This window comes from Mus caroli, unplaced genomic scaffold (genome assembly GCF_978045245.1).
Source record: "Mus caroli unplaced genomic scaffold, Mus_caroli_1 scaffold_10, whole genome shotgun sequence".
Classification (NCBI taxonomy): domain Eukaryota; kingdom Metazoa; phylum Chordata; class Mammalia; order Rodentia; family Muridae; genus Mus; species Mus caroli.
This window is the reverse complement of record NW_028227265.1, coordinates 116,355,210-116,378,950: the sequence shown is the minus strand read 5'-3', so window position 1 is coordinate 116,378,950 and position 23,741 is coordinate 116,355,210. Positions and strand designations below refer to the sequence as shown.

The 23,741-nt window shown below is 47.8% G+C and overlaps 1 protein-coding gene across 1 annotated transcript; it reads left to right on the top strand.

Moving 5' to 3' along the window:
* Positions 1-1,827: 1,827 nt before the first annotated feature.
* Positions 1,828-21,625, top strand: F10 (coagulation factor X). The gene is made up of 8 exons (XM_085844181.1): positions 1,828-1,995; positions 3,563-3,723; positions 9,244-9,268; positions 11,616-11,729; positions 13,721-13,852; positions 16,214-16,449; positions 19,014-19,131; positions 21,009-21,625. Exons 1-8 carry the CDS (start codon positions 1,890-1,892, stop codon positions 21,596-21,598), a joined length of 1,482 nt encoding a protein of 493 aa, XP_085700307.1. The 5' UTR covers positions 1,828-1,889; the 3' UTR covers positions 21,599-21,625.
* Positions 21,626-23,741: the final 2,116 nt, after the last annotated feature.

Genomic DNA, 23,741 nt, shown 5'->3' with positions numbered 1-23,741 from the left:
CTGCTCTTCCTGGGAAAAGGAAGGGGAAGGTGGACTAGAGTCAAAGAGTAAGCTGAGAGGACTTGATCAAGTGTCATGGCCTTAGTTTCCCCAATCACTAGTAGGTAGGCAGGCATCCATCTCACAGAGACATCCTGAGTTGCCACCAAGGGCCCTTGGGAGGCCTTACTGAGAATCTAGCTCCCTGAAGACTGACATGCTCAGTATGGGTTGTGCTTATTCTCCAGTCAGCATGTCCTTTCTGGGGATGGGGCCATAGAGAGGGGAGGCGACAAAGGAAGGATCCCCTCAAGCCAGCTTTAGTGTTTGTCCCTAGTCCCAGACCACAGGTCTGCTTGAGTACCTCACAGACTCAGTGTAGGCTCAGTGACACAATACACGGGCATCATCAGGCAGGGCAGCGATCAGGCACCAGACTCCAGCCAACAGCCACCAGAGCACCGCGCAACTTTCCCAAGTTCTGTTATGTCTGCCACAGCCTAGGAAATGACAGTGACTTCCCTCCTGGTGAGATGCCAGCATCAGCCTCAACATCTGAGGTCATGGGTGTGTGTGTGTTTGTCAGGTACCCACAGCACACCAAGGCCCTCTCAGCACTGGTAACAGTGATAAGCCAAGTGCCATCACCATACTCTCTGGCTACGTGTATGCAGCCACAGGCATGAGCCATTGCCTAACCAAACACCAGTACAGTGAGCACGAGAAGCCTACTGCTGCTCACTAATTAGCAGGCATGGTGCGCATGCTCCACAGACTCAAAAATAGCTCTGCCAGATGAAGCTTTGAAGGAGGAAGGGCTCAGCATGTAGAAGGTGGGGTCAGGGTGAGCACTGCCTCCTCACAGGCCAAAGTTAAGGAGTTTTGTTGTTGTTGCTGCTGGAACTGCTCCTGCAGTTCTCCAGGGACACTGGAGCATGGGTCTCCAGTCACTTCTGGTGACAGTCCATGAACTCAGGACCTATGAGTCTGACATTGCAAGGAACATTTAGGGGCTCAGGGGAAAACCCACTTCCTTGCCTGTAGCCCCAATTACATGTACACACACACTCTCAGAAGAGTCAAATGGCCACAGCATGTGAGAGAAGCTGTTTCCACATCTATAGCTCTCAGATGGCTTACCCTTCCCTGGCCTCCTCTTTCAGGACCAAGGGAAATGGCTACTCCCCTGCAGAACCGACCCAAGGTATGAGCCACATGCTCTGCAGAAGTGCCATCGGCCATCAAGCACCAAGACTCCACTCACACAGTCTCCACCCTCCAGGCCTATGGGAAGGCTGGGAGTGGCAGGCCTGGTGGGCAGAACACACCCCCAACCCTGATGATTGCCACATGGCCCTGTGGACTTCCCTGGATGTCACGTATCAGAGAAGTGAACTTGTGTCAAGACACCAACAGTTCAGGGTTCCTGTCCCCCAATAGCTCAGCCTATTTCCGTGACTACAATAAATAGCCATTGTCCAAGAGACACATAAACCTCACACCTGCACCTCTGTCCGGAGTCAGCAGGGCCCAACCAGAAGATTGAGGGCTTGGATTCAAATCCCACATCTGACCCGACACCCATGCTTTGCCTCATGTCCATCTCAATTTCTGTTCCTGAAAACAAGGAGGGAGGACTGACCCCTCTACCAGCTGGGTAAGTGCCAGCAGGGCTGGGGTGAGCATTGGAGAACCAGGCAATCCCCCATCAAATGCTATTGTTGCTCTCTGCAGGAAGCAGGCCCTGCCTGGCAGTTCTGGATAAGGGTAGCCTCCCCTAGAAAGGCTGGGGCTGGTCACCACAGTCCCCAGTTCCCTGACCTCATTGCTGGCCCAGGGCTCCAATCAGAAGGCTGAGATAACAGAAGGCCCATGGCCACCTGGGGCCCAGGGTGAGTGAACCTTGCCCCATGCCTGTCACAGCCACTGCCGTCCTTGACCACACCATGGGGAGCCCGGCGCAACTCAGGCTGCTCTGTGTTGTCCTGGCCAGCCTCCTGCTCCCTGGGAAAGGTGGTAAGTACTCCAGCCCTTCACGGTGAAGAGCGGCCCGGGGAGAGGCGGTGAGGGTGGGTGGGAGGGTGAAATGCTTGGTTCACTGACCAGCGACAGGCTGGCTTCTAAAGATATACATAGAGCCAGCTGTGAGTACCCGTGCAGAGCACATGGAGATTTGAATGAAAGGGAACGGAGAAAGGAGAGGAAGGGAATGGAGACAAAGTGAGAGAGAAGCCATGATAAGGAGAGAGGGGAGGGCAGAGAAAGTGACACCAAGACAAAGCCACCCCAGACATAGAAGACACAGGAGCCAAGGCCCTGAGCTTGGGGAGCTTGGCTGGACCAGAGACTGCACAAGGCAAAGCTGTACAGGCAGTGAGCAGCTCCCAGGCCTGCTCCCCCCTCCCCATAAGGGCTTATTTTAGCTAGGGCTCTGCTCATGCAGAGCTGGCCTTGCTCCAGTACAAGGAGAAGCCTCAGCAACACTGGGCAACTCGCATGTACTGGGACCTTAATGAGGAAAACATCTCTGGGAAACCTGCTACCACTCAGTTGATGGGTCGATGCCAGTAAGCCACTGGCAAGGTCAGTCCCACAGAGACAGCCACTTGTTTGAGGGCAGCAACATGTGGGAACTGGACAAAGGCCTCCAGTAACAAAGCACACAGCCAACAGTGAGCAGCAGGACCCTCCCACCCCTCGTGTCAGGACATTTGGAGTCCTTGCTGGGTTCCGTGGACAGTGTTCACCACGTTATAACACTTTAGTTCTGGGCTGCCAAACTTGATTTTATTTAAATCAGAACCTATGGCTGTTGGCGGCATGGTGGGTCTGTGTGACCATCTAGGGAGTAAGCATAGTGTTCTAGCTAAGCCATTCATGGAGACTGAGGTTAGTCCGAAGAGCGAGAGCTGGAGGCCCGGCCAGTCACCTTCTTTCCCTGGGTAGGGACCTTTAAGCACCTGCTCTTTCCAGGCCTAGGAACAGCTTTGGGCAGATAGGCCAAATGCCTTTGTAGGAGCACATTCCCACTGAGACGAAAGCAGATGACCAGGAGATAAATGACATCAGAGAGTGGCTGGTACTGTGACCAGCATCAGGACGGGGGAGGGGAGGGGGCGTGAAGCTGGTGAGGATGCTGGCCCTCCCGAAGGGTCGTGCGATAGGGTTACCCACGCGTGCAACTGGATAGGCACACCAGCCACTCTTGCGTCCCCTGGCATGGACAACTTAAGGGTTCATGATTTCAGAGGGCTTAGTCTATCATGGCAGAGAGGGTGTGACAGGATGGAGCCGCTCCTGCTGTGGCCACCAGGCAGCAGAGGAAAGGGAGGCCATCTGGCGGACTTCCCTTTCTCCTCAAGCTTCCAGGCCATGTGGCAATGCTGCCCACACCACTCAGGGTGCAGCCTTCCCCTCAGTTAGTTCTCTCAGGAAATGCCCTCATGAACACATGCGGACGTGTCTCAGTCTCCCAGGCTGACAAAGGAGATTAATCATCACACTGTGGAAGGATATTCCAGACAGGGGAGAAGGCCTGTGTAAAGACTGGGTGAGAGGGCCTTTCACCTTCCCTGTCTTCTAGTGTTTATTAACCGGGAACGTGCCAACAATGTCCTGGCGAGGACTCGGAGGGCAAACTCATTTTTTGAAGAGTTCAAGAAAGGAAATCTAGAAAGAGAGTGTATGGAAGAAATTTGTTCTTACGAAGAGGTCCGTGAAATCTTCGAGGACGACGAGAAGACGGTGAGTTGGGCCAGGTCCAGGCTGGGTCCTCTCAGTTACTTATTAGCTGAGGCTGGACCATCCCATCTTCTGGGCTGCTACAGGGTTCCAGGCTGGCCCAGAGTTGTACCTTTACCCACAAGCCTGGGAAGGGTAGTCAGAGAAAGCAACCTAGAGGTGAGAGGAGCAGGCATAGCATCCTGGCTTTTGCCTGTGGGGCATTCATTTTCATCTCTTCAGCTCTCCTCCTGAGTAGGAAAACTGAGGGGAAGAGACATGGCCCATCACAGAAGGGTAATGAGAACTCACGAGTGTGGCCAAGTTAACCTGTGGGATATGAATGCACACCATTGCCTTCAACCTCCCACTCCTGTGAGTAAAGAGCTCTGTGACTAGGAAGAGCATGCCAACCACGCAGACACATGACAGGAGGCCCACGGCACCACCAATCACCACCAATGAACAGCAGGGGTGAGCCTGCTCCTTTTCCCTAGGAGAGGACCTTCAGGTGCCCAGTAGAAATCTGAGCCTAAATAAACAAGAATGAGCTAAAGAGAACAGAGTCCCCTTCCCCCACCCCCAAAGAAAGGGGGGCCAAGGGAGAGCTTAGGAAGGAACAGGCAGCTGTTGGACCCAAGTGGAAGCTGCAAGGCCCACTGGCACCATCGAAGGCCACTGAGTCAGGCCTGCACCACTTCACGGCCACGCCACTGGCTCCACTTAGGAACTCAGTCACCTTTTTTTTTCAGTCACCTGTAGCCAGGATCAAGTGACCAAGACCACCAGGGGAGTTTAGGCTAGTGTGACCCCTGAGGGGTGCAATCAGGGCAGCTGCTTTCAGATAGCTGTGACTAAAGGCATTAAGTGGTTCAGCTTTCACTATCAAAGGGTTCTCTCGGTCTGTGATCGCTTCATTTCATGAGCTTAAGCAGGACACTATAGCAGCAGCCAGAGGGAGCATGCTCTCCTCAGGGCAGACAGGAAGCAAAAGGTGAAGACAGGAAAGCACTGAATCCAAGATCCTAAGGACAGTTCCCACCAGGTCAGCTAGACCCCTGGGTGTGCCCCAACTGAAGTTTGCAGAAGCTCCCAAAACGCCACCACCTGGGGACCAAGTGTTCAGTTATGACCCTCAGAAGGACTGTTCATATTCAAACCATAAGAGAGGCCAAGTTACGAGGCAAAGCTGGCTCTAGGAGTGGAAAAAAGGATTAATTTATGCTCGTCAAACAACCAACAGCCTTAGGAGACTTACTGAGTTCAGGACCCTGGAAACGTGGGAAGGACCAACGTCGTCCTCTACACAGGCACCTCGGACTCCCGAGGCTCTCCATCCTCGCTTTACCTTCAAAGACGTTCAAGTCCAAGCCATTTGGACTTAATCACAAACAATTTCCTCAGGAAGGAGTTCCCCATGAACTATAAAATCATCCCCTGGCTCGGTCGAGACACCCCCCGCCTTGCATCACAGGACCCAACAAATGTGAGGATTGTTCTGGAACCTTGCTGTAGCTAACGATGTTGACTACGCTTAAGAATATGAACACCGCTTCAAGGATTCGTCCATTTATCCCATATTCAGGGAGAACTGGCTTAGTAGAGAAGATTTAAAGAAGTCTTGGAAATGAAGCTGACAGAAACCAACCTGTTAGGGACTGGAGAAACCTGTACATTTCTTTCTTCCATCTATGTGGTGCAATCTTTTATAGCCCTCCGCCTCTAACCACACCCAGGCTCCTCAGCAAGCTTGTCAGAGAAGTGGGGCTGGGGATGATTTCCCCATTCCGATGTCACCCACAGACAAGGAGTCTTCTAGTCGCGGACCACTCTAAGGTGGCTCTAATGGGGTAGTTGGATTTACTGGTCGTGAAAGAAGTATGCAGCACTTAAATTGAGCAGTCACAGCCTTTTGAGACTCAAGCCAAGGCCATTCACTGCAGTGAGGCCATGCCACACAAGACAAGAGAAGGAGGGAAATGTATCGATGAGTGTCCTGGAAACCACACCTCTGCAAGTCGGTCTAGAGAGAAAGCCACAACCCGGTCATGTGACCAGATACCACCTTACTTCAGCAGATTGTGGTATTCAAGAGAATTCTTATGTTGCTGTCCACCACAGTCCATTTCAGCCACCAGAAAACAGAAAGGGAATCAAGAATTCTTTTTATTCTTCATTGTGGTGGCACATGCCTTTCATCCCAGCACTCAAGAGGTGAAGGCAGGTGGATCAGTGTGAATTTGAGGGCCTGGTCCAAGCCAGCCAAGGATACATAGTACGGGCCTTTCGAAGGAAGAAAGGAAGGAAGGAAGGAAGGAAGGAAGGAAGGAAGGAAGGAAGGAAGGAAGGAAGGAAGGAAGGAAGGAAGAAGAAGGAAGGAATCCTTTAAATCTTTGCTACCAAACCAATGATTTATATCTAATGAGAGAATCCATAATTGCAGGATTTTTATTTTAAGCATCTGTTTAAAGTATGTATATATATATTCATATATTCATATATATATAAAACAGTTCAGTAGATAAGGAATTGCCTTTTTCAATAAGTGGAATTCATCTCAATCCTTTTGTCTTGCTATAACAAAATATCTTAAGCTAGGTAATTTACAAACATCATGAAGGTTTTACTCATAGTTATGGAGAGTGGGAAGTCCGAGGATAAGATGCCTGCAGCTTGGGTGTCTGCTTCCAGAGGGATCCCTGTTGCTAACTCCTCATTTGGAAGACAGAGGAAAGGGCACACGGAGGAATGCTGAAAGCTTCACAAGGCCTCAGTCACCATGGTGCAGAGCTCCATGGACCCAATCACCACATACAAGCCTTAACCCTTCTGCGAAAGAAGAAAAAGAGAAGAAAGAGATAGTTATACCTTCATTATGTCAAGACTTAGCAAGCTGGGCAGACACAGCTGACCCTCACGGTAGCTCCTAGAGAGTGTGCAAGGGGGCAAGAATTATGGGAAGGGATACATGTTGTATTTGGGTAAACTCATCTTCCTAGGTGTGGTTCCTAAGCCAGGTTCCTGACCTACCACGTAGGATTGCGTGTTAAGAAAAGAGACAAGAGTATGTCTTCAGCAGGGGATAGAGTCCACTCTTTATAAACACTACCACTGAGTTTCAACCTGTGAATGGAGGGCAGTACACCGAGGCGGTATTCCAACACTTGTGCATTTATATCCTAAAAAGGCAAACCTCACACCAAACAGACCCTAACACAAACTGAATCAGAGATCTGAGGGCAAAACAAGAAAAACAAAAGCAATTAGTAGAAACATAGATCATGGAAGATAGCTCAAAAGAGAAAAATTAATCAACTGGACTTTGTCAAATTTCTCTGGGAAAGAAAAAAAAAAACAGTTAAGATGTGAATATGCAAGCTACTCACCAAGAAAGTGTTTGAAATTCACATGCCCAATAAGGGGTCCAGCATCTATAGAGAACTCACAACCCAAGAGAAGTGAACTCCTAAGAAATTCAATGAACAAAAGACTCAAACAGCCACATCACCAGAGATGAAATACGGTGGCAAGCCCCCAAGAAGATATTCCACACCACTAACTATCTCAGGAATTCAAGATAAAGCCACAGCGCTCGCTGATAGTGGGTATCAGTATACCTGTGGCCAGTGGCTGGATGTACTGATAGAAGGCAGGGCTGCAGGCTTTGGAACCACCAGAGGGTCCAAATTCATGTACTTTGAAATAGTGTGAATTTCTCAGAAAGCCATATAAAGTGGCCCACTGCTGCAGGAAACCAGCCCTGAGTACTTAACTGAGAAAGAAAAATCTCATTGTCAGACGAAATACCTTATGTCTTGCATAAGGTATAAATGTTTATAGCAGCTCCAATTGTAGCTACCCCAAGCTGGAAACAGCATTAGGGTTGCCCACCATTGGGTGAAGGTAAGCACAGTGCAAGCCAGTAACAGGAAGATCAAAATGGGGTCCACAGTTGCCTGGACGTGCTCTGGAGGCATGACGCTGAAGGAAGAGAATTTCACAAGCTTGCTTCACATATGATTCTATTTATCAAACATTCTTTAAAAGCTATTGCCTTATTGAAGATCAACCAGTTTGTGGTGGGTACCAGCACTTAGTAGGTTCAGGGGTAAGTGGAGAGCTCTGATTGAAAGGTAGGGTGAAGATGGGGCTGTGGGTTTCGATTGTGTGGGTGGTCACACAAGTCTGTACATGTGCTAAAGTTCAGAGAACTGCACACCAGAAATAGGTTTTACCGTGTGACATTTAAATTAGGAGAAAATATTTGACTTTTTTTTTTTCTGAGACAGGTACTAATGTAGCCCAGGCTGGCTTTGAGCTCACTATGAAGCTGAGGAATAACCTTGAACTTCAGTCCTCCTGCCTCAACTCTGAAGTGCTAGGATCACAGGCATGTGCTTTCATGTCAAAGTTTGTTTAATTTTTGGAAATATAGTCTGCACCAAGCAGATCTCTATAGATCTCTGTCTTTTCCTTTCACCCCTGAGACTGAATCAAGGGCCTCCTATGAACTAGGCAAGGGCTCTACTCCAGGCTGTATCTCCCAGTCTACACTGATACTTTTTTTTTTTTTTTTTTTTTAGGTTTTTCGAGACAGGATTTCTCTGTGTAGCCCTGGCTGTCCTGGAACTCACTTTGTAGACCAGGCTAGCCTCGGAACTCAGAAATCCACCTGCCTCTGCCTACCAAGTGCTGGGATTAAAGGCGTGCGCCACCACCGCCAGGTGAAACATTTTAATAACAGCACACTCACTGCCAGGACTAGCATAACAGGGTCCTATAAACAAGGTGGCTTAAAGTAACAAAGTAACAAGGATTTGTTCACTTGGCCTTTCGGAGGCAGTGAGTACAAAGTCAGGACCCGGCCAGGCTGGGATCTTTTGAAGTCCCAGAAGAAGCCAAGCTGTGGTGCCCAACATTACCCAGACCTTGGCTGTCTCCCGTGACCCTTCCTCCACTGTTAGCTCCCGTGTCTTTTCCTTACTTTGAAATGGACACTCTCATTGGTTAAGAACATATAATCCTGGATGACCTTTCCTGGGTCTTCACCCAGGAATGCTGCTTAATTTGCATTAAGCAAATTTGCATTAAGCATTAAGCATGGGAATGGATGCTTAATTTGCATCCATTAAGTTCCATTTCCAGTTAAGATCATATCTGAGGTCCCAGCTAGATCTGAATGCGGGCTGCTGGGGTTGTGAACCAACGGTGTGTACTGTGACCTGTTAAAGATAATTAGCAATCCACACTTTTCCCGCAGATGCCTGGTAGCCAGTGGTCTTGTTCTTAATTTTGGGCATGAGGAATCCTTTAACTGAACACCATACTCCACTCCAGTGGTATATAATGAATGGATCCATTTCGACTTCTTGCTGGCTACCTTGAAATGTTGTTTCAGTATTCAGCAGCAGCCATGTGTTGAAGCAGATTGCAGATGGAGGTGTTCTGGAACACTCCTCAGGGCAGGTTACTGGCAATGGTTACCCTTAGTGTGAAATGCCTGTTTTCTCTCATGTGTTTTAAAATATTCTTTTCTTCTTTTAGAAAGAATACTGGAACAAATATAAAGGTGAGAAATCTTCTATCTCAATCTTAAGTGAGAGAGACTCCTTAATATTTTTTTCCAAAAGTTACTAATTTTTATTTAATAATTTTTATTCATTTATTTATAAGGGACGATTGTTTGTTAGCAGCATTTTTTGGATTTATCAAATGAAAGAATCTTCAAGTTGAGTTGAATTGTCCTATAATAATCTTTCTAAAAGAATGCTTTGCACAAAACTTAGAGAGTCTGTTACATTTTGCCCATGATTGCTCTGGAGAATCAGAAGGCAGTGGGTTTAGTTTTCTGTTTGTTTGTTTGGTTGGTTGGTTTTGGTTTTTAATATTTTTTTATTAGATATTTTCCTTAATTACATTTCCAATGCTATCCCAAAAGTCTCCCATACCCTCCCCACCCCCAATCCCCTACCCACCCACTTCCACTTTTTGGCCCTGGCGTTCCCCTGTACTGGGGCATATAAAGTTTGCAAGTCCAATGGGCCTCTCTTTCCAGTGATGGCCGACTAGGCCATCTTTTGATACATATGCAGCTAGAGTCAAGAGCTCTGGGGTACTGGTTAGTTCATAATGTTGTACCACCTATAGGGTTGCAGATCCCTTTAGCTCCTTGGATAATTTCTCTAGCTCCTCCATTGGGGGCCCTGTGATCCATCCAATAGCTGACTATGAGCATCCACTTCTGTGTTTGCTAGGCCCTGGCATAGTCTCACAATAGACAGCTATATCTGGGTCCTTTCAGCAAACTCTTGTTAGTGAATGCAATGGTGTCAGCGTTTGGAAGCTGATTATGGGATGGATCCCTGGATCTGGCAGTCTCTAGATGGTCCATCCTTTTGTCTCAGCTCCAAACCTTGTCTCTGTAACTCCTTCCATGGGTGTTTTGTTCCCAATTCTAAGAAGGGGCAAAGTGTCCACACTTTGGTCTTCTTTCTTCTTCAGTTTCATGTGTTTTGAAAATTGTATCTTATATCTCAAGTATACTAAGTTTCTGGGCTAATATCCACTTATCAGTGAGTACATAGCATGTGAGTTCTTTTGTGATTGTGTTACCTCACTCAGGATGATGCCCTCCAGGTCCAACCATTTGCATAGGAATTTCATAAATTCATTCTTTTTAATAGCTGAGTAGTACTCCATTGTGTAAATGTACCACATTTTTTGTATCCATTCCTCTGTTGAGGGGCATCTGGGTTCTTTCCAGCTTCTGGCTATTATAAATAAGGCTGCTATGAACATAGTGGAGCATGTGTCCTTCTTACCAGTTGGAACATCTTCTGGATATATGCCCAGGAGAGGTATTGTGGGATCCTCTGGTAGTACTATGTCCAATTTTCTGAGGAACCGCCAGACTGATTTCCAGAGTGGTTGTACAAGCTTGCAATCCCACCAGCAATGAAGGAGTGTTCCTCTTTCTCTACATTCTACATCTCTACATCGACTCCTTAACATTTAAATCAGGAATAATGATTGGCTTTTGAAATCAGTTTGAATTATATTCCTGTTCAAATCTTGTTTATCTACACTTTTCCCTTATGGGTTTCTATAGTACTATAAATAAGTAATTTATAGTACTTTTCTATTGAGTCCAGTTTTATTATTTACTAAAATACGCATCTTTTAAAATGGGATCTTGTCCTGTTGCTGCAAAACCTCAGGCTCAAGTCCCCCTCATAGTACAGCCCCTGGGGTAACTGGGACTGCAGATTTGTTTTTCTACCCTGCCTGGCACAGATACAGATTTATGTCAGTTCTTCCTCATCTGAGGATATCAACTTCCATGATATTTTCAGTAAGTACAGCAAGTTAGAGCAAACGGTGGAGATCGGAATACTGGACTCTCTAAACAGTGGTCACCCTGATGCCTGCTCCTAGCTTCAGAGATGGTACTACTGAGCATGACCGCCTGGAAGTTATTCCAAAATGGCAATCAGACTTGCCCCTGGGTAAGTGACTACCAGGAGAGGCAGAGCCTGTGCCAGGGCTGGATCATCTTTGGATTTTCATTCCATACCCAGAGGGTTTAAGAAGGTTCTCTGTGTTCTCTGATCAGCAGGCACCGGAAACAAGTGTCACACTGGCCTCTTGTCTTTCTCCTTTCCAGAGAAGGCAAAGCATCTCACCCTAGCCACAAACACACCATAATGCATTCCAGCAGAAATCAGGGACCTAGCCAGTGAGCAAGGACAGGGGTATCACACAGCCACAGTCACCCAAGTGGGAAATAAACAAAATCTAGATATGACAAATTCCTCTCAAGGAGAAGTGTGCTTAGGCTCTCTGCAAAGTGGGTGCAGGGGTGAGGCCCACACACTGTTGGGGGTCTCAACCTTAGTTTCCAAATCCTCCCATTGCAGACGGCGACCAGTGCGAAAGCAGCCCTTGCCAGAACCAAGGAGCGTGTCGAGATGGCATCGGGGGTTACACGTGCACCTGCTCGGAGGGATTTGAAGGCAAAAACTGTGAGCTCTGTAAGTCCCTCTGCTTGGTGGGCCTTCGGATCATAGAGTAGGGAAGAGGGAAGACACTGACGTGCCTGCCATGCAACTTGAGTCGTTTGTAGTTCTCCGACACACTGAGCCTCCCGTGCTGTCCTCTAGCTGCTCGATGGGGTGCCGTGTGAGAGATGGCGCTCTGTGGGCCAGAGCTGTTGAAGGGCACCACGAGGCAGGTGACAGTACAGAGGTAGACTCTTCACTCTGCTCGGGTCAAATGGTCTCAGGCCACTTGTCACCACAAACATCAGTGAGGAGTGTTCTAGATTGCCCAGTTTTAGACAAGTGATGCACTTAACCGATTCTACAGGGAGACTCACTGAGCTATTTTTTTACCATGGTGATAGATTTTTAAATTAATTTTAGGTTACTGTCAGACCAGTTTTCCCTTACAGGAAAGAGCCGAATTTCTTTTACCTCTTTATTTATTGCTTTTTTGAGATGGAGTCTCACTCTCTGTCCAAGGCTGGTCTAGAACTTACTGTATAGCCCACTCCAGATTTGAACCCCTGCCTCGGCCTCCCAAGTAGCAGATGTCTGTCACCATGTCCAGGGTTTAATGACTTCTCTTATAGAATGAGATCTTTATGTGGATGCCCTCAGGACCTGCCCCAGTGAAGCTGCTGATTATGACTACGAAGCATTTCCCAGAACCTGACATCTGCACACAACAGACCAACAGGTCTAGTGAGGGGCACCTCGGGGAGCTAAAATTCCATTAAGGTAGATGTTACGGCCTAATTGTTTTTCCACCCGAGCCCACACAGAAGGCTGTAATGCAGATAAAACTTCTGTCTTAGTTGGGGTTTAACTGCCGTGAATAGACACCATGTCCAAGGCAACTCTTATAAGGACAGCATTTAATTGGGGCTGGCTTACAGGTTCAGAGGATCTTGCCATTATCAAGGCAGGAGCATAGCAGTGTCCAGGCATGCATTGTGCAGGAGGAGCTGAGAGTTCTACATCTTCATCTGAAGGCTGCTAAAGGAAGATTGACCTCCAGGCATAGGATAAGAGTCTTAAAGCCCACACCCACAGTGACACATACTCCAATAAGGCCATACCTACTCCAACAGGGCCACACCTTCTAAGAGTGCCACTCTCTGGACCGAGTGTATACAAACCATCACAGCCACAGATGTGGTTATTAGCATGAGTTGGCTCAGCCTGTGCTGGAATCAGGTGGGTGTCTCTGTTCCAAGATGCTGTGGATGGAGGTGTATGGACTCAGTCAACCTTGAGATAGAATGGGCAGGTCAGACGTTACCAAGAGGATGCTATGCCACAATCTCATGTACCCTGAGACCTTCACTTCGAAAACTTAATATACAGAGAGGAGGGACTTAAATGACACCCCCCCACACACACACCTCTGCTTTCATATGCTCTGAACCTGGTTCCTGGTTTCCTGACACATGCTTCCTATAGAGGACTATTTCTTCAGGATCTCACAGGAGCCCAGACCTAAAAACACAGCATGCTCACAGCAGGAGCCAGGACAAGGATCACATTCTGTTTTTATTAGGCGAGGGAAGAAAGAATTGCAACTAGGATGCCACCCTCCCTCTATGCCAAGGGTGGTGCTTTAGAGGAGCAGAATGTGTACAGCCCTCAACATAGAGCACGTGCCTGCCATCCTCACAAAGCTTTTCAAAAGGCAGAGAGCCCCGCAGGGATGCTGAGTGTCCCTCCCAAGGCCTGTGAGGATGCCAGGTGTTCCTTCCATAATCTGTGCATATGTCAAATGTCCCTCCCATGGTCTAGGGAGGCAGCAGCGGGGAGAAAGGCTTGTATGGGGCTGGCATCTCACTTAGGGCTGACTGTCCTGTTTCCACGTGTGTATTCCTTGGGACTCTAGTCCTTTGCACACCCCAGCCTGGGCATGGCTAAGATAAGGCCAATGTATCCCGCATGTCAAAGTTTGTCACGTGTCTATGAGAAGGTCCCATCTATCCTCTGCTTTGCAGTTGTTCGGAAACTCTGCCGCCTAGACAACGGAGACTGCGACCAGTTCTGCCGAGAAGAGCAGAACTCAGTGGTATGCTCCTGCGCCAGCGGTTATTTCCTGGGTAATGATGGCAAGTCCTGCATCTCCACAGGTAGGTGTTATCAGGCCATGGAGACAGTGTGTCACTGCTGTGGACAGTGATGCCACATGTGCTGGTGGGACTTGCAGCTGACAGTGCCAAGAGATGTAGAATGAGATTTGGGGCTCTGGCCCTACAGTTCAAACATGGAAGCTTTAGGTTGGAGAGAAGGTATGTTAGCTCTAGGGGCAAGCAGCTGCTGAGCCTCAGGACCTCCCCTGAAGTGGCTGGCACTGTTGTCTTGTTCTTGCAAAGGCAGCTGAAAGGAGGTGGTCCCAGGAATCACTGCACTGAATCTATCCACAGCTCTGACAGTGACTACTGTGCAGGGTACCCATGCACCTCTGGCCTGAGGGCCTGGGAACCACAGTTGTCACAATTTCCCAGGGGCAGGACGAGAACAGGACTCTCCTGGGTCAAGAAGGAGGCTTGGGCAGGAAGAGGACCTGGCACACATGCCATTTTTCCAGTTCCATGTCAATTTGGTTCATTTATTACCTGGTGAGAGTGGGATGTGCCAGGTCTGAAGAACACCAAAGCCACGACTAACAAGGCTCTTAAAGAGCAGTGAGTGCCAGATGGGCTGAGAAACATGGAGGGCCATGGTAATGAACCCCTCGTAAGAGCTAGAGAAGGGCAGGTGGATTTCTGAGTTCGAGGCCAGCCTGGTCTACAGAGTGAGTTCCAGGACAGCTAGGGCTATACAGAGAAACCCTGTCTCAAAAAAAAGAAAACAACAAACAAACAAAAAGATCTCGAGAAAGGTTCATGTGAGCAATACAGACACGGCATGGGGATAGCTACTCTGAAGACGCAGCCTCTTGGTTCACAGATGGTCCCTAACTCCCACCATAGCAGCCTCTTGGTTCACAGATGGTCCCTAACTACCACCATAGCAGCCTCTTGGTTCACAGATGGTCCCTAACTCCCACCATAGCAGCGCCCAGGAGTGCAAAGTCTCAGGCCCACATAGATCGCAGACAACCAAACATACAGAGGAGATGACATGGGACTCAACATGCTGAGTCGTTTCTCCTCTTCCCCTCTCATCTGCTGCTCACTGAAGACAATCTGTCTCAGAAACCAAGTCATCAGAAAAGAGCAGCTCTGGATACATCTTTCAAGGACGATCCAATTGTATAACATGGAATCTCTCAACAACCAAAAGACAGGAAGGGTTTTTTTTTTTTTCCACTGACTTTTTTTTTTTTTTCAAGACAGGATATCTCTGTATAGCCCTAGCTGTCCTGAACTCACTCTGTAGACCAGGCTGGCCTAGAACTCATAAACCACCTGCCTCTGCCTCCTAAATGCTGGGATTAAAGGTGTGTGCCACCACGCCTGGCTTCACTGACATTTTTTAAGCTTCAAGTAGTTAAGAAACTTTTAACTGGAGCTATTTCTCGATATGTGTACCAATCATTTTAACTTCAGGGACAATCACAAGTCAATTCAAAATAAAGTTTAATATCTGAAAACATAGGTATGTTCAGTAGTAGAGAGTTTGTCTGGCATACTTTAAAAGTTTGTAACTACATATTTCAGCCCAGGGATAAGAGTCTCTAGTTTCTTTTCACTAGCTAAGGTCACAATCACAACTCTTGGGAACACAAGCAAAGGCTACATTGTAACTACTTGACCTCAAACCATGACTGGCAACAGAATAGCCACTGTGCCCAGCCTCTGGCTACAGGGCCCTTCTCTTGCTGTTGGTTTTCCGCTCTTGGTTTTCTTGCAAAGGTCTTTCTAACTTAAGTTTTCTAACTCTGCTTTTTATTTCTGGCTCTCACTATAAACTTCGTTTAAAATATCCAGCAACAACCATGCCACAGCCTGAATGCTGAGTAGCCAAGAAATTTCTTCTGCCAATTTAATTTGCCTATCAGCTTTAAAATATTGATTCTACAGTTTCAGGGCATGCGCAAAATGTGAACAAGGTCTTTATAGCCAATGGCCTCCAATCTGATTCCCAACAGAGCTTCTGATCCCTTTTAAGAGTTCATCTTCATAACATTCGCTACCCACAATTGTTTCAGCATTCTGGTCTTCTGAGACCCCGCTGGAACCACCCATTCAGCTCTGAACAACAGAATTCTAAGTTTACTCCAGCTCACATCTCTAAATGCTTTCAAATTCTTCCTACCAACTAGCCCCAAGCCTTTCGAACCACATGACCAAGTAGCCATAGCAGCAACCCCACTCTTGGTACCAAATATTTATATTCATTAGAATTTCAGTACTGCAACAAAATGTCTGACAAAATTTAAAGGAAATAGGGGTTTTTTAACATTAATTTATTTATTAATTAATTTATTTATTCATTTTAGCTGTGTTTTACTGATATTTACTGCCTCTGTGGTCCTATTCTTTTAGCTCCCTTCCCCTGTGGAAAAATCACTACAGGACGTAGGAAGAGGTCTGTGGCCCTAAACACCAGCGACAGTGAGCTTGACCTTGAAGACCCTCTGCTTGATGAGGATATCCTGTCCCCTACGGAGAATCCTATTGAACTGCTCAACCTCAACGAGACACAGCCTGAGAGGAGCAGTGATGACCTTGTTCGGATTGTGGGTGGCCGGGAATGCAAGGATGGAGAATGTCCCTGGCAGGTAACTGGCCTAAGCTAGTCTTGGCTGCAAGTAGAAACCCTCTCAGGGTCAGCAAAGACCAATGGGACAACCCTTTTCGGGTCACTAAAGGCCAGTGGGACAACCCTCTCTGGGTCACCAAAGGCCAGTGGGACAACCTTCTCTGGGTCACTAAAGGCCAGTGGGACAACCCTCTCTGGATCAGTGACTCAGACCTGCAAGGGTCCTTCTCAGTGGCCATCATTCCATTTGTAGTTTGAGAAAAAATTTTAAACAAAAACATCAAAATGCTAACAGGAGTAAAATATGTTAAAGAAAGATACACCTATTTAAATTCAAAATGTTTTTTTTAAACTACTTTGGTTATTGATGTGATCTAGGGTTGCCAGACTTGGGGGGGGGAGCCCCTTGTGAGACTGGAGTCTCCCTAATGTAAACATGTCCCAAATGCTGTAGGAAAGTGTTCAACTGCTCTTTCTGATCCCAGCTTGGTTTCTGGTCCAGTGCTCTGAATTTCTTCTGTCATCTCAGCTGGCCCTTGAGATTTGCAATGTCCAAAACCTAAATGCCTCTCCTAGAAGCAAAAAACCTAGAAGAGCCAGTTCTCAACCTGTGGCTCACAAGCCCTTTGGGAGTCACATGTCAGATATTTACCTCAAAATTCATAAGAGTAGCAAAGTCACAATTGTGAAGTTATAACAAAATAACCTTATGGTTGGGGGTCACCATAACATGAGGAACTTTGTTAAAGGAAAGGTTGAGAACTACTGGTCTAGAGCCACCAGCAATGCCCAGACATCATGTAAACACCCTCCACCTGCAGGGTGCACGGCAGGTGGTGTTGACCAGAGGCAGGAATTCCAGCCTACGTGCAACCCTCTTCAGACACACGTACTGAGAACTCACTGAGCTGAACCTAAAGTGGCTACTATGTGTAGGCTATGAGATCTCATCTTCAGGGAGGCTGGGGAATACTCACCAAGGCCACTGATGAAGTCTGAGTAAGAGAAGCCTGCTCCTGGACCAAGACTGGCTCCTCCTTAGGGGAAAGCATGTGCTTTGGGTCTTAGCTGGCTTCCTCTCCCTTGTCACTGAAGCAAAGTTTGAGTTTGTATAGTTATCAAAGGTAAATAGGGGTTGGAAGATGGCTCAGTGGTTAAGAGTGCACACTCCTTTCCCAGAGGACCAGAGTTCAATTCCTGGCACCTATATTAGGCAGTTCACAATCTCCTGTAACTCCAACTCCAGGGGAGCTGGCATCTTTGGCCTTCACAGCTACCTCCACTTACCTGTGCATACTCATGCACATAAACATAATTTTAAAACATCTTTAATATAAGAAGAGGAAAAATAAAATCAATAAAAGACAAACTCAATGACTTTTCAGCAACAAGTAACCTCAAGAATTCCTCTGGGTTTAATACTATAGAGTGCTTTTTTTCTTCTTGTTCTTTTTTTTCTTTTCTTTTTCTTTCTTTTTCTTTTTCTTTCTTTCTTTTTTTTTTTTTTTTTTTTTAGATAGGGTTTCAGTGTGTGGGCCTGGCTGGTCTTGAACTCACAAGAAATCTACCTGCCTCTGTCTCCCTAGTCCTGGGATTAAAGGTGAATGCCATGTGCATCCTGCTTGCTGACTCCCACCAGAGGGTAGGGAATTCACTAAAGAAAGGCAGCCCAGCCAACACGTGGTGTCCAGCACTGCAGGCTGGCGCTCTAGGATGGGCATGGTTCCTCTCCTGGACATCAACTCTTGCTTCTGCATAGCTTCTCAGTAGCAGTCACGTGTACCCTGAGTAGATCATCCCAGACAGTCGCACTTGATGAGCAGGAGGGCAGGGCTGCAGGCTGCAGGATCTGGGCTATGGAAAGTAAAGTGTTTCTGCAGAGCAGGGCTGGCTGGTCTGGGTCATGAGTCACAGCCATGTAAACCTTAAGGTTCTTACTACAGAGGAATGTCTTCTGTGGGCAACAGGCGAAAGTGCTAGGACTGATTAGGAAGAGAAAAAAGAGGAGGCCTGTTACAGGGACCTTGTCACCTGGGTGGGAAGGAGACAGGCAAAGATGTCCTCCAGGGTGGTTCTTGGTCTAGGTCAGACCCTCAGCAAATATCTGTGGACTATCTGTCGGTCAATCTTTACAGCAGACCAAACCTACCCTGAGGAAACAAGGCTGGATATTCCCAGGGATTGGGCACAAGGTGGCTGTTGGAGAATATGCTGAGTGTCATGCAGGAAAGGTCTGGGCCGCTCGAGTGAACGCCACAGGATATGCAGGGTCAGAAGGAGTTGTAGGACTGGCTAGTGGGGGTAGAGCAGAGCCTTGCTGTGGGGTGCTGGACTACATGGAGGTCTCTACCGGTGTCTGGAACTGAGAGAAAGGTACCATATGTTTTCTGGGCAGCTGACAGGCAGGAGAGCTGGGTCTCTGGGTAGGCTAGTGGATGGAGAAAGCAGGGGTCAGAGAAACAGGCGTAAAACTCCTAGAAAAGGTTATTTGAGAGTCCCTGGAGAGCGCAAATAGCCTACTCAGCATGGCATGGCCTTACTCGGGCCATAGATGGTTTGCAGACAATTCTGTTCTGGTCACAGGCTCTGCTCATTAACGAAGACAATGAAGGGTTCTGTGGGGGCACCATCTTGAATGAGTTCTACATCCTCACCGCTGCCCACTGTCTCCATCAGGCCAGGCGATTCAAGGTGAGGGTAGGTAAGTGACATTCCAGCCCTGGGAACCCCGCCATCTCAAGTCCTAAAAGCACTGTCATTGCTCTCCCAGGATCTCTAGACACATGGGATCTGTTAGCAACAGTGGCCCAAATGCCGAGGTCCTGCTTGGAGACTGAGAGTTCATCTCACAGGAAGAGGGTCCAGAACCTCTAAGAGGAGGGACAAAGAGGAGAACTCGGAGGGCAGGCATATAACAGCTTCCCCAGTCCAGGCCATTCCCGCAAGAGACTTCTCTCTTCAGAGTTTCTAGTGTGTCTTTTATTACACTCCTCTTACTTTCCAATCCTCAGAAGCCTTTCCAACCTTCCTCTCTCTACAACACTCTCGGGGCCTCTTCCTTTCACTGTGAGTCATTTAGTGCATTTCTATGTTTCCACAAGACCCAGGAGCTGTCTAGTAACAATCCAGCCACAAACTGCCTCGGGTGCAATTTGAAACACCTGACATTTCTCTGCTACAAATGTAACAAGTACAGATTGTTGCTGGTGTCTCCACATCTCTCCTTTCCAGCTGTGTCCCTGAGGCCTTGAGGGATAAACTTCCATTGTGAAAGAGATGTTACCACATTGCCTTCCACAGTCGGCAGGGCTGTTCTTTCACCTTAACTCAGACTGGGTGGGTCCAAGTGCACTGCACCCGTGAGGGTGGATGCACCACCCAGGTCTGGAATAGGAGACCCTCTGTCCTGAGCAAATCCACAGACCCAGCTTCCAGGAACTACACAGGGACCATCTACCAAAGCATGGGGAATTGGAAAGAACTGGAGTCCTAAGCCTGAACACGGAAATCTGATTGGGAGCTGTCTTAGTTTGATAGTATTCAATTCTCTTGTCCGGAACCTCAGGTCAGTTTCTAGAACCCATATGGTGGCTCCCAACTGTCTGTGACTCAAGTTCAAGGAGATCTGATGCCATTGTCTGGCCTCCACAGGCACTAGGCATGCCCACAGTGCACATACATACATATGCAGGCAAACACTCAGACACATAAAATGAAATAAACCTTTATTTTAAAAAGACTTTTAAAAAATATGATGAGAAGGTGAACTGGAAGAAAGACAGAGCATCTTTTAAGTACCTTTATTTTTAATATTTTGAGTTGGGCTACTCTACAGAGAACTGGCTGATCTTGAATTTACAAAGGACCTGCCTGGTCCTTCTGACTGCTAGGAACACAAGCACACAGTCCTTGGCTTGGGTTTGGTTTCCTATGAGGAAAAAAAAAAAGTATTTGTGGAGAATGGTTTGTTCAGCTTACACTTCAACATCACAGGTCACCATCAGAGGAAGTCAGTGAGGAACCTGGAGGCAGGAGCTGATGCAGAGGCCGTGGAGGGTGCTGCTTACTGGCTTGCATAACATGGCTTACTCAGCCTGCTTTCTTATAGAACCCAGGACCACCAGCTAAAGGATGGCACCACCCATAAAGGGCTGGGCCATGCCTCATCAGTCACTAATTAAGAAAGTGCCTATAGGCTTGCCTGCAACCCGATCTTATAAGGGACATTTTCTCAATTGAGGTTCTCGCCTCTCAGATGACTAGCTTGTGTCAAATTGACAATAAGACCAGGCAGCACATTGCTTGCCTCCCTCCCTCCCTCTCTTCTTCCCTCCCTCCTCCCTCCCTTCCTTCCCCTCCTTCCTTCCTTTCTTGCTGAGACAGGATCTAGTTTATGTAGTGTGGATAGCCTGGGACTTATCATATAGATAGATGATGCTGGCCTCAAACTCATAGATCTACCTGCCTCTACTCCTTCTGTGATGGGACTAAAGGTGTGCTTCTTTAAACACAGCAGATCACAAACACGTGACCCTCTGGGAACTCAGCCCTATCCTCTCTCTCTTTCTCTGGCCCCAGGGGATCGGAACACAGAGAAGGAAGAAGGCAACGAGATGGTGCACGAGGTGGACGTGGTCATTAAGCACAACAAGTTTCAGAGGGACACCTACGACTATGATATCGCCGTGCTGAGGCTGAAGACTCCCATCACGTTCCGCATGAATGTAGCCCCTGCCTGCCTGCCTCAGAAAGACTGGGCTGAGTCCACACTGATGACACAGAAGACGGGCATCGTAAGCGGGTTTGGGCGCACGCACGAGAAGGGCCGCCAGTCGAACATCCTGAAGATGCTGGAGGTGCCCTACGTGGATCGCAACACCTGCAAGCTCTCCACCAGCTTCAGCATCACACAGAATATGTTCTGTGCGGGCTATGAGGCCAAGTTAGAGGATGCCTGCCAGGGGGACAGTGGTGGCCCCCATGTCACACGGTTCAAAAACACCTACTATGTGACCGGCATTGTCAGCTGGGGAGAGGGGTGTGCAAGGAAAGGGAAATATGGCATCTACACAAAGGTCACGACCTTCCTCAAGTGGATTGACAGGTCCATGAAAGCCAGGGTGGGACCCACAGCCGAGACCCCAAGGACAGCAAGTCCGCCCAATTAAAGCAGCTTCTCTAGTCCTGCTGGGTCACATCTGGTGTTGTTTAATGTTGCCACCTTAAACAGGAATGTTCTTGGGGCAGCTGCCCACCTGCGGTGGTGGGGTCTTTTCCTTCAGTCTTATTTCCCTTGACTTCATGATATACGAAACGGGCTGCAGCCAGGCAGTGGTGGTGCACGCCTTTAATCCCAGCACTCAAGAGGCAAAGGAAGGCAGATTTCTGAATTTGAGGCCAGCCTGGTCTACAGAGTGAGTTCCAGGACAGCCAGGGCTACATAGAGAAACCCTGTCTCAAAAAATGAAAGAAAGAAAGAAAGAAAGAAAGAAAGAAAGGAAGGAAGGAAGGAAGGAAGGAAGGAAGGAAGGAAGGAAGGAAGGAAGGAAGGAAGAAAGAAGCTGCAAGTGAGCAAAGGTCTCTCTTCCTGAACCAGACTAGAAGACACTTCAGGGAGTCGCTGGCTCTAGGGGGTTAGGTGTCTGCTCACACTTGGATGGAGCCCATAGACACAGCATATGGTTCTGATTTTCAGTGTGTGTGTGTGTGTGTGTGCGCGCACACACACACACACACACACACACACACACACACACAGGGACTTCAGCCCCTGTTCTAGGTTGAGAGGCCTAGACTCTGCTACTCCTTTGCCTGGCCAGAGAGCCCTCACTGTCCTCTGGGAACTAGGTAACATGCAATTGCTGGTTCCAGACATCCGCTGAAAGTAAAGGCTTCTGGGAAGAGAGGCTAAGGTCTTTGTCTAAATAAAGGAACCTTTTACCCGGATCCAAGCCACGCACGATCCTGTGCTGGGCTGCCTGTAAGTGTGTAGCAGTCTTCCCACACCGTGCTGTCTGCTGAGTGTGCATAGATGTTGTGCTAAGCTGACTGTTGAGTGAATGTTGAGTGTACATGCTATCTCTCTGGGCTGGGCTGTGTGGTAAGAGCACACAAGAATCTTCCGAGATGGGCTGCCTGGGTATGGATGGAATTCCCCTGAGCTAACCAGGGTGTTGAATGTACACAGGCCCTTCTTCCTGAACACAGTATCAACTCACCAGTGGCTAAATGAGATCCTACCCCCACCAGTATGCCGGTCTTAGCCCCAGCTTTGATTAGGAGCTCAGCAGTCTTTGCAAAACCTAGGTCCTGGCCTTATCCCAGATATTCAATTCTAAGTCCCGAGAGTGAGCCTAACCCAGAAGTTTCTGGAACTCTTCCAGACACTATCATGCCATCCCAGCAGGTGTTCGTTGAGTGGCATGATGTGGCTGGACAGGGTTCAGGGCATGTCTCTCCCCTCTAGTCTTCTATTGCTTCCAAGCCCCAAATTAAATGTTTGTGGAAAACAAGCCTACATTCAGTAAACAGAGTAACTTTTTTCCAAAAGTGCCTATAGCTTGAACTTTACGTAACTTTCCTAAACAAAGTGTAAAGGTTCCAGTACAAAACTTCCCCCAAATCAAGAGCTGGACAGAGTCCTTGGTAAACAGATTTTGCAACGTTTGGAAAAGTCAAACAAAAACAACACTTGATTTCCTAGAACCATAGTGACTGAGAGTAAGGCCAGGGTCTGAGAGCAGAGCTGACCTCAGCAGCTGCTGCGGGGACAGTGATGTGGACCCTGGAGAACACCTGCTCTGTAGTGTGGTCCCCTGGCCCTGCCTGCAGGTCAGCAGTAGGAGGATCACAGTTTCACCTGCCTCTGGGGATGGACTTTGTCCTTAAGAACAAGAACTCCCTGGGCTCCAACAACCCCAGGACAAGGTCAGCATCCACACAGGTCCCTGAATCAATAGAAAAACAAGCCCGATACTCTGTGTGGGTGTGGGGTCAGCCCACGGGGGAACCTGAGGAGACACTAAAATGTGAGTTTTCAGGCTATAGGGATGGCTCAGCGGTGAAGAGCACTGACTGTTCTGCCGGAGGCCCTGGGTTCCCAGCACCCACATGGCAGCGCACAGCTGTCTGTAACACCAGCTCCAGGGAACCCAACTCCTTTACTCAGACGCACATGCAGGACAATCACTAAATCACATCTAATTAAAAAAATAAATACATTATTTTTGAAGACGTAATTTTAAAAGACAATTTACTCGAAAACATTTTCATGTTATACATATTTTACCACAATAAACATTAAGATAAAAA

Coding starts and splice junctions, on each gene's coding strand:
- F10 (XM_085844181.1), top strand. CDS start 1,890: ATGCCTGTCACAGCCACTGCCGTCCTTGACCACACCATGGGGAGCCCG. Junction 9,269..11,615: donor ATACTGGAACAAATATAAAG/GTGAGAAATCTT, acceptor CTCCCATTGCAG/ACGGCGACCAGTGCGAAAGC. Junction 11,730..13,720: donor AGGCAAAAACTGTGAGCTCT/GTAAGTCCCTCT, acceptor TCTGCTTTGCAG/TTGTTCGGAAACTCTGCCGC.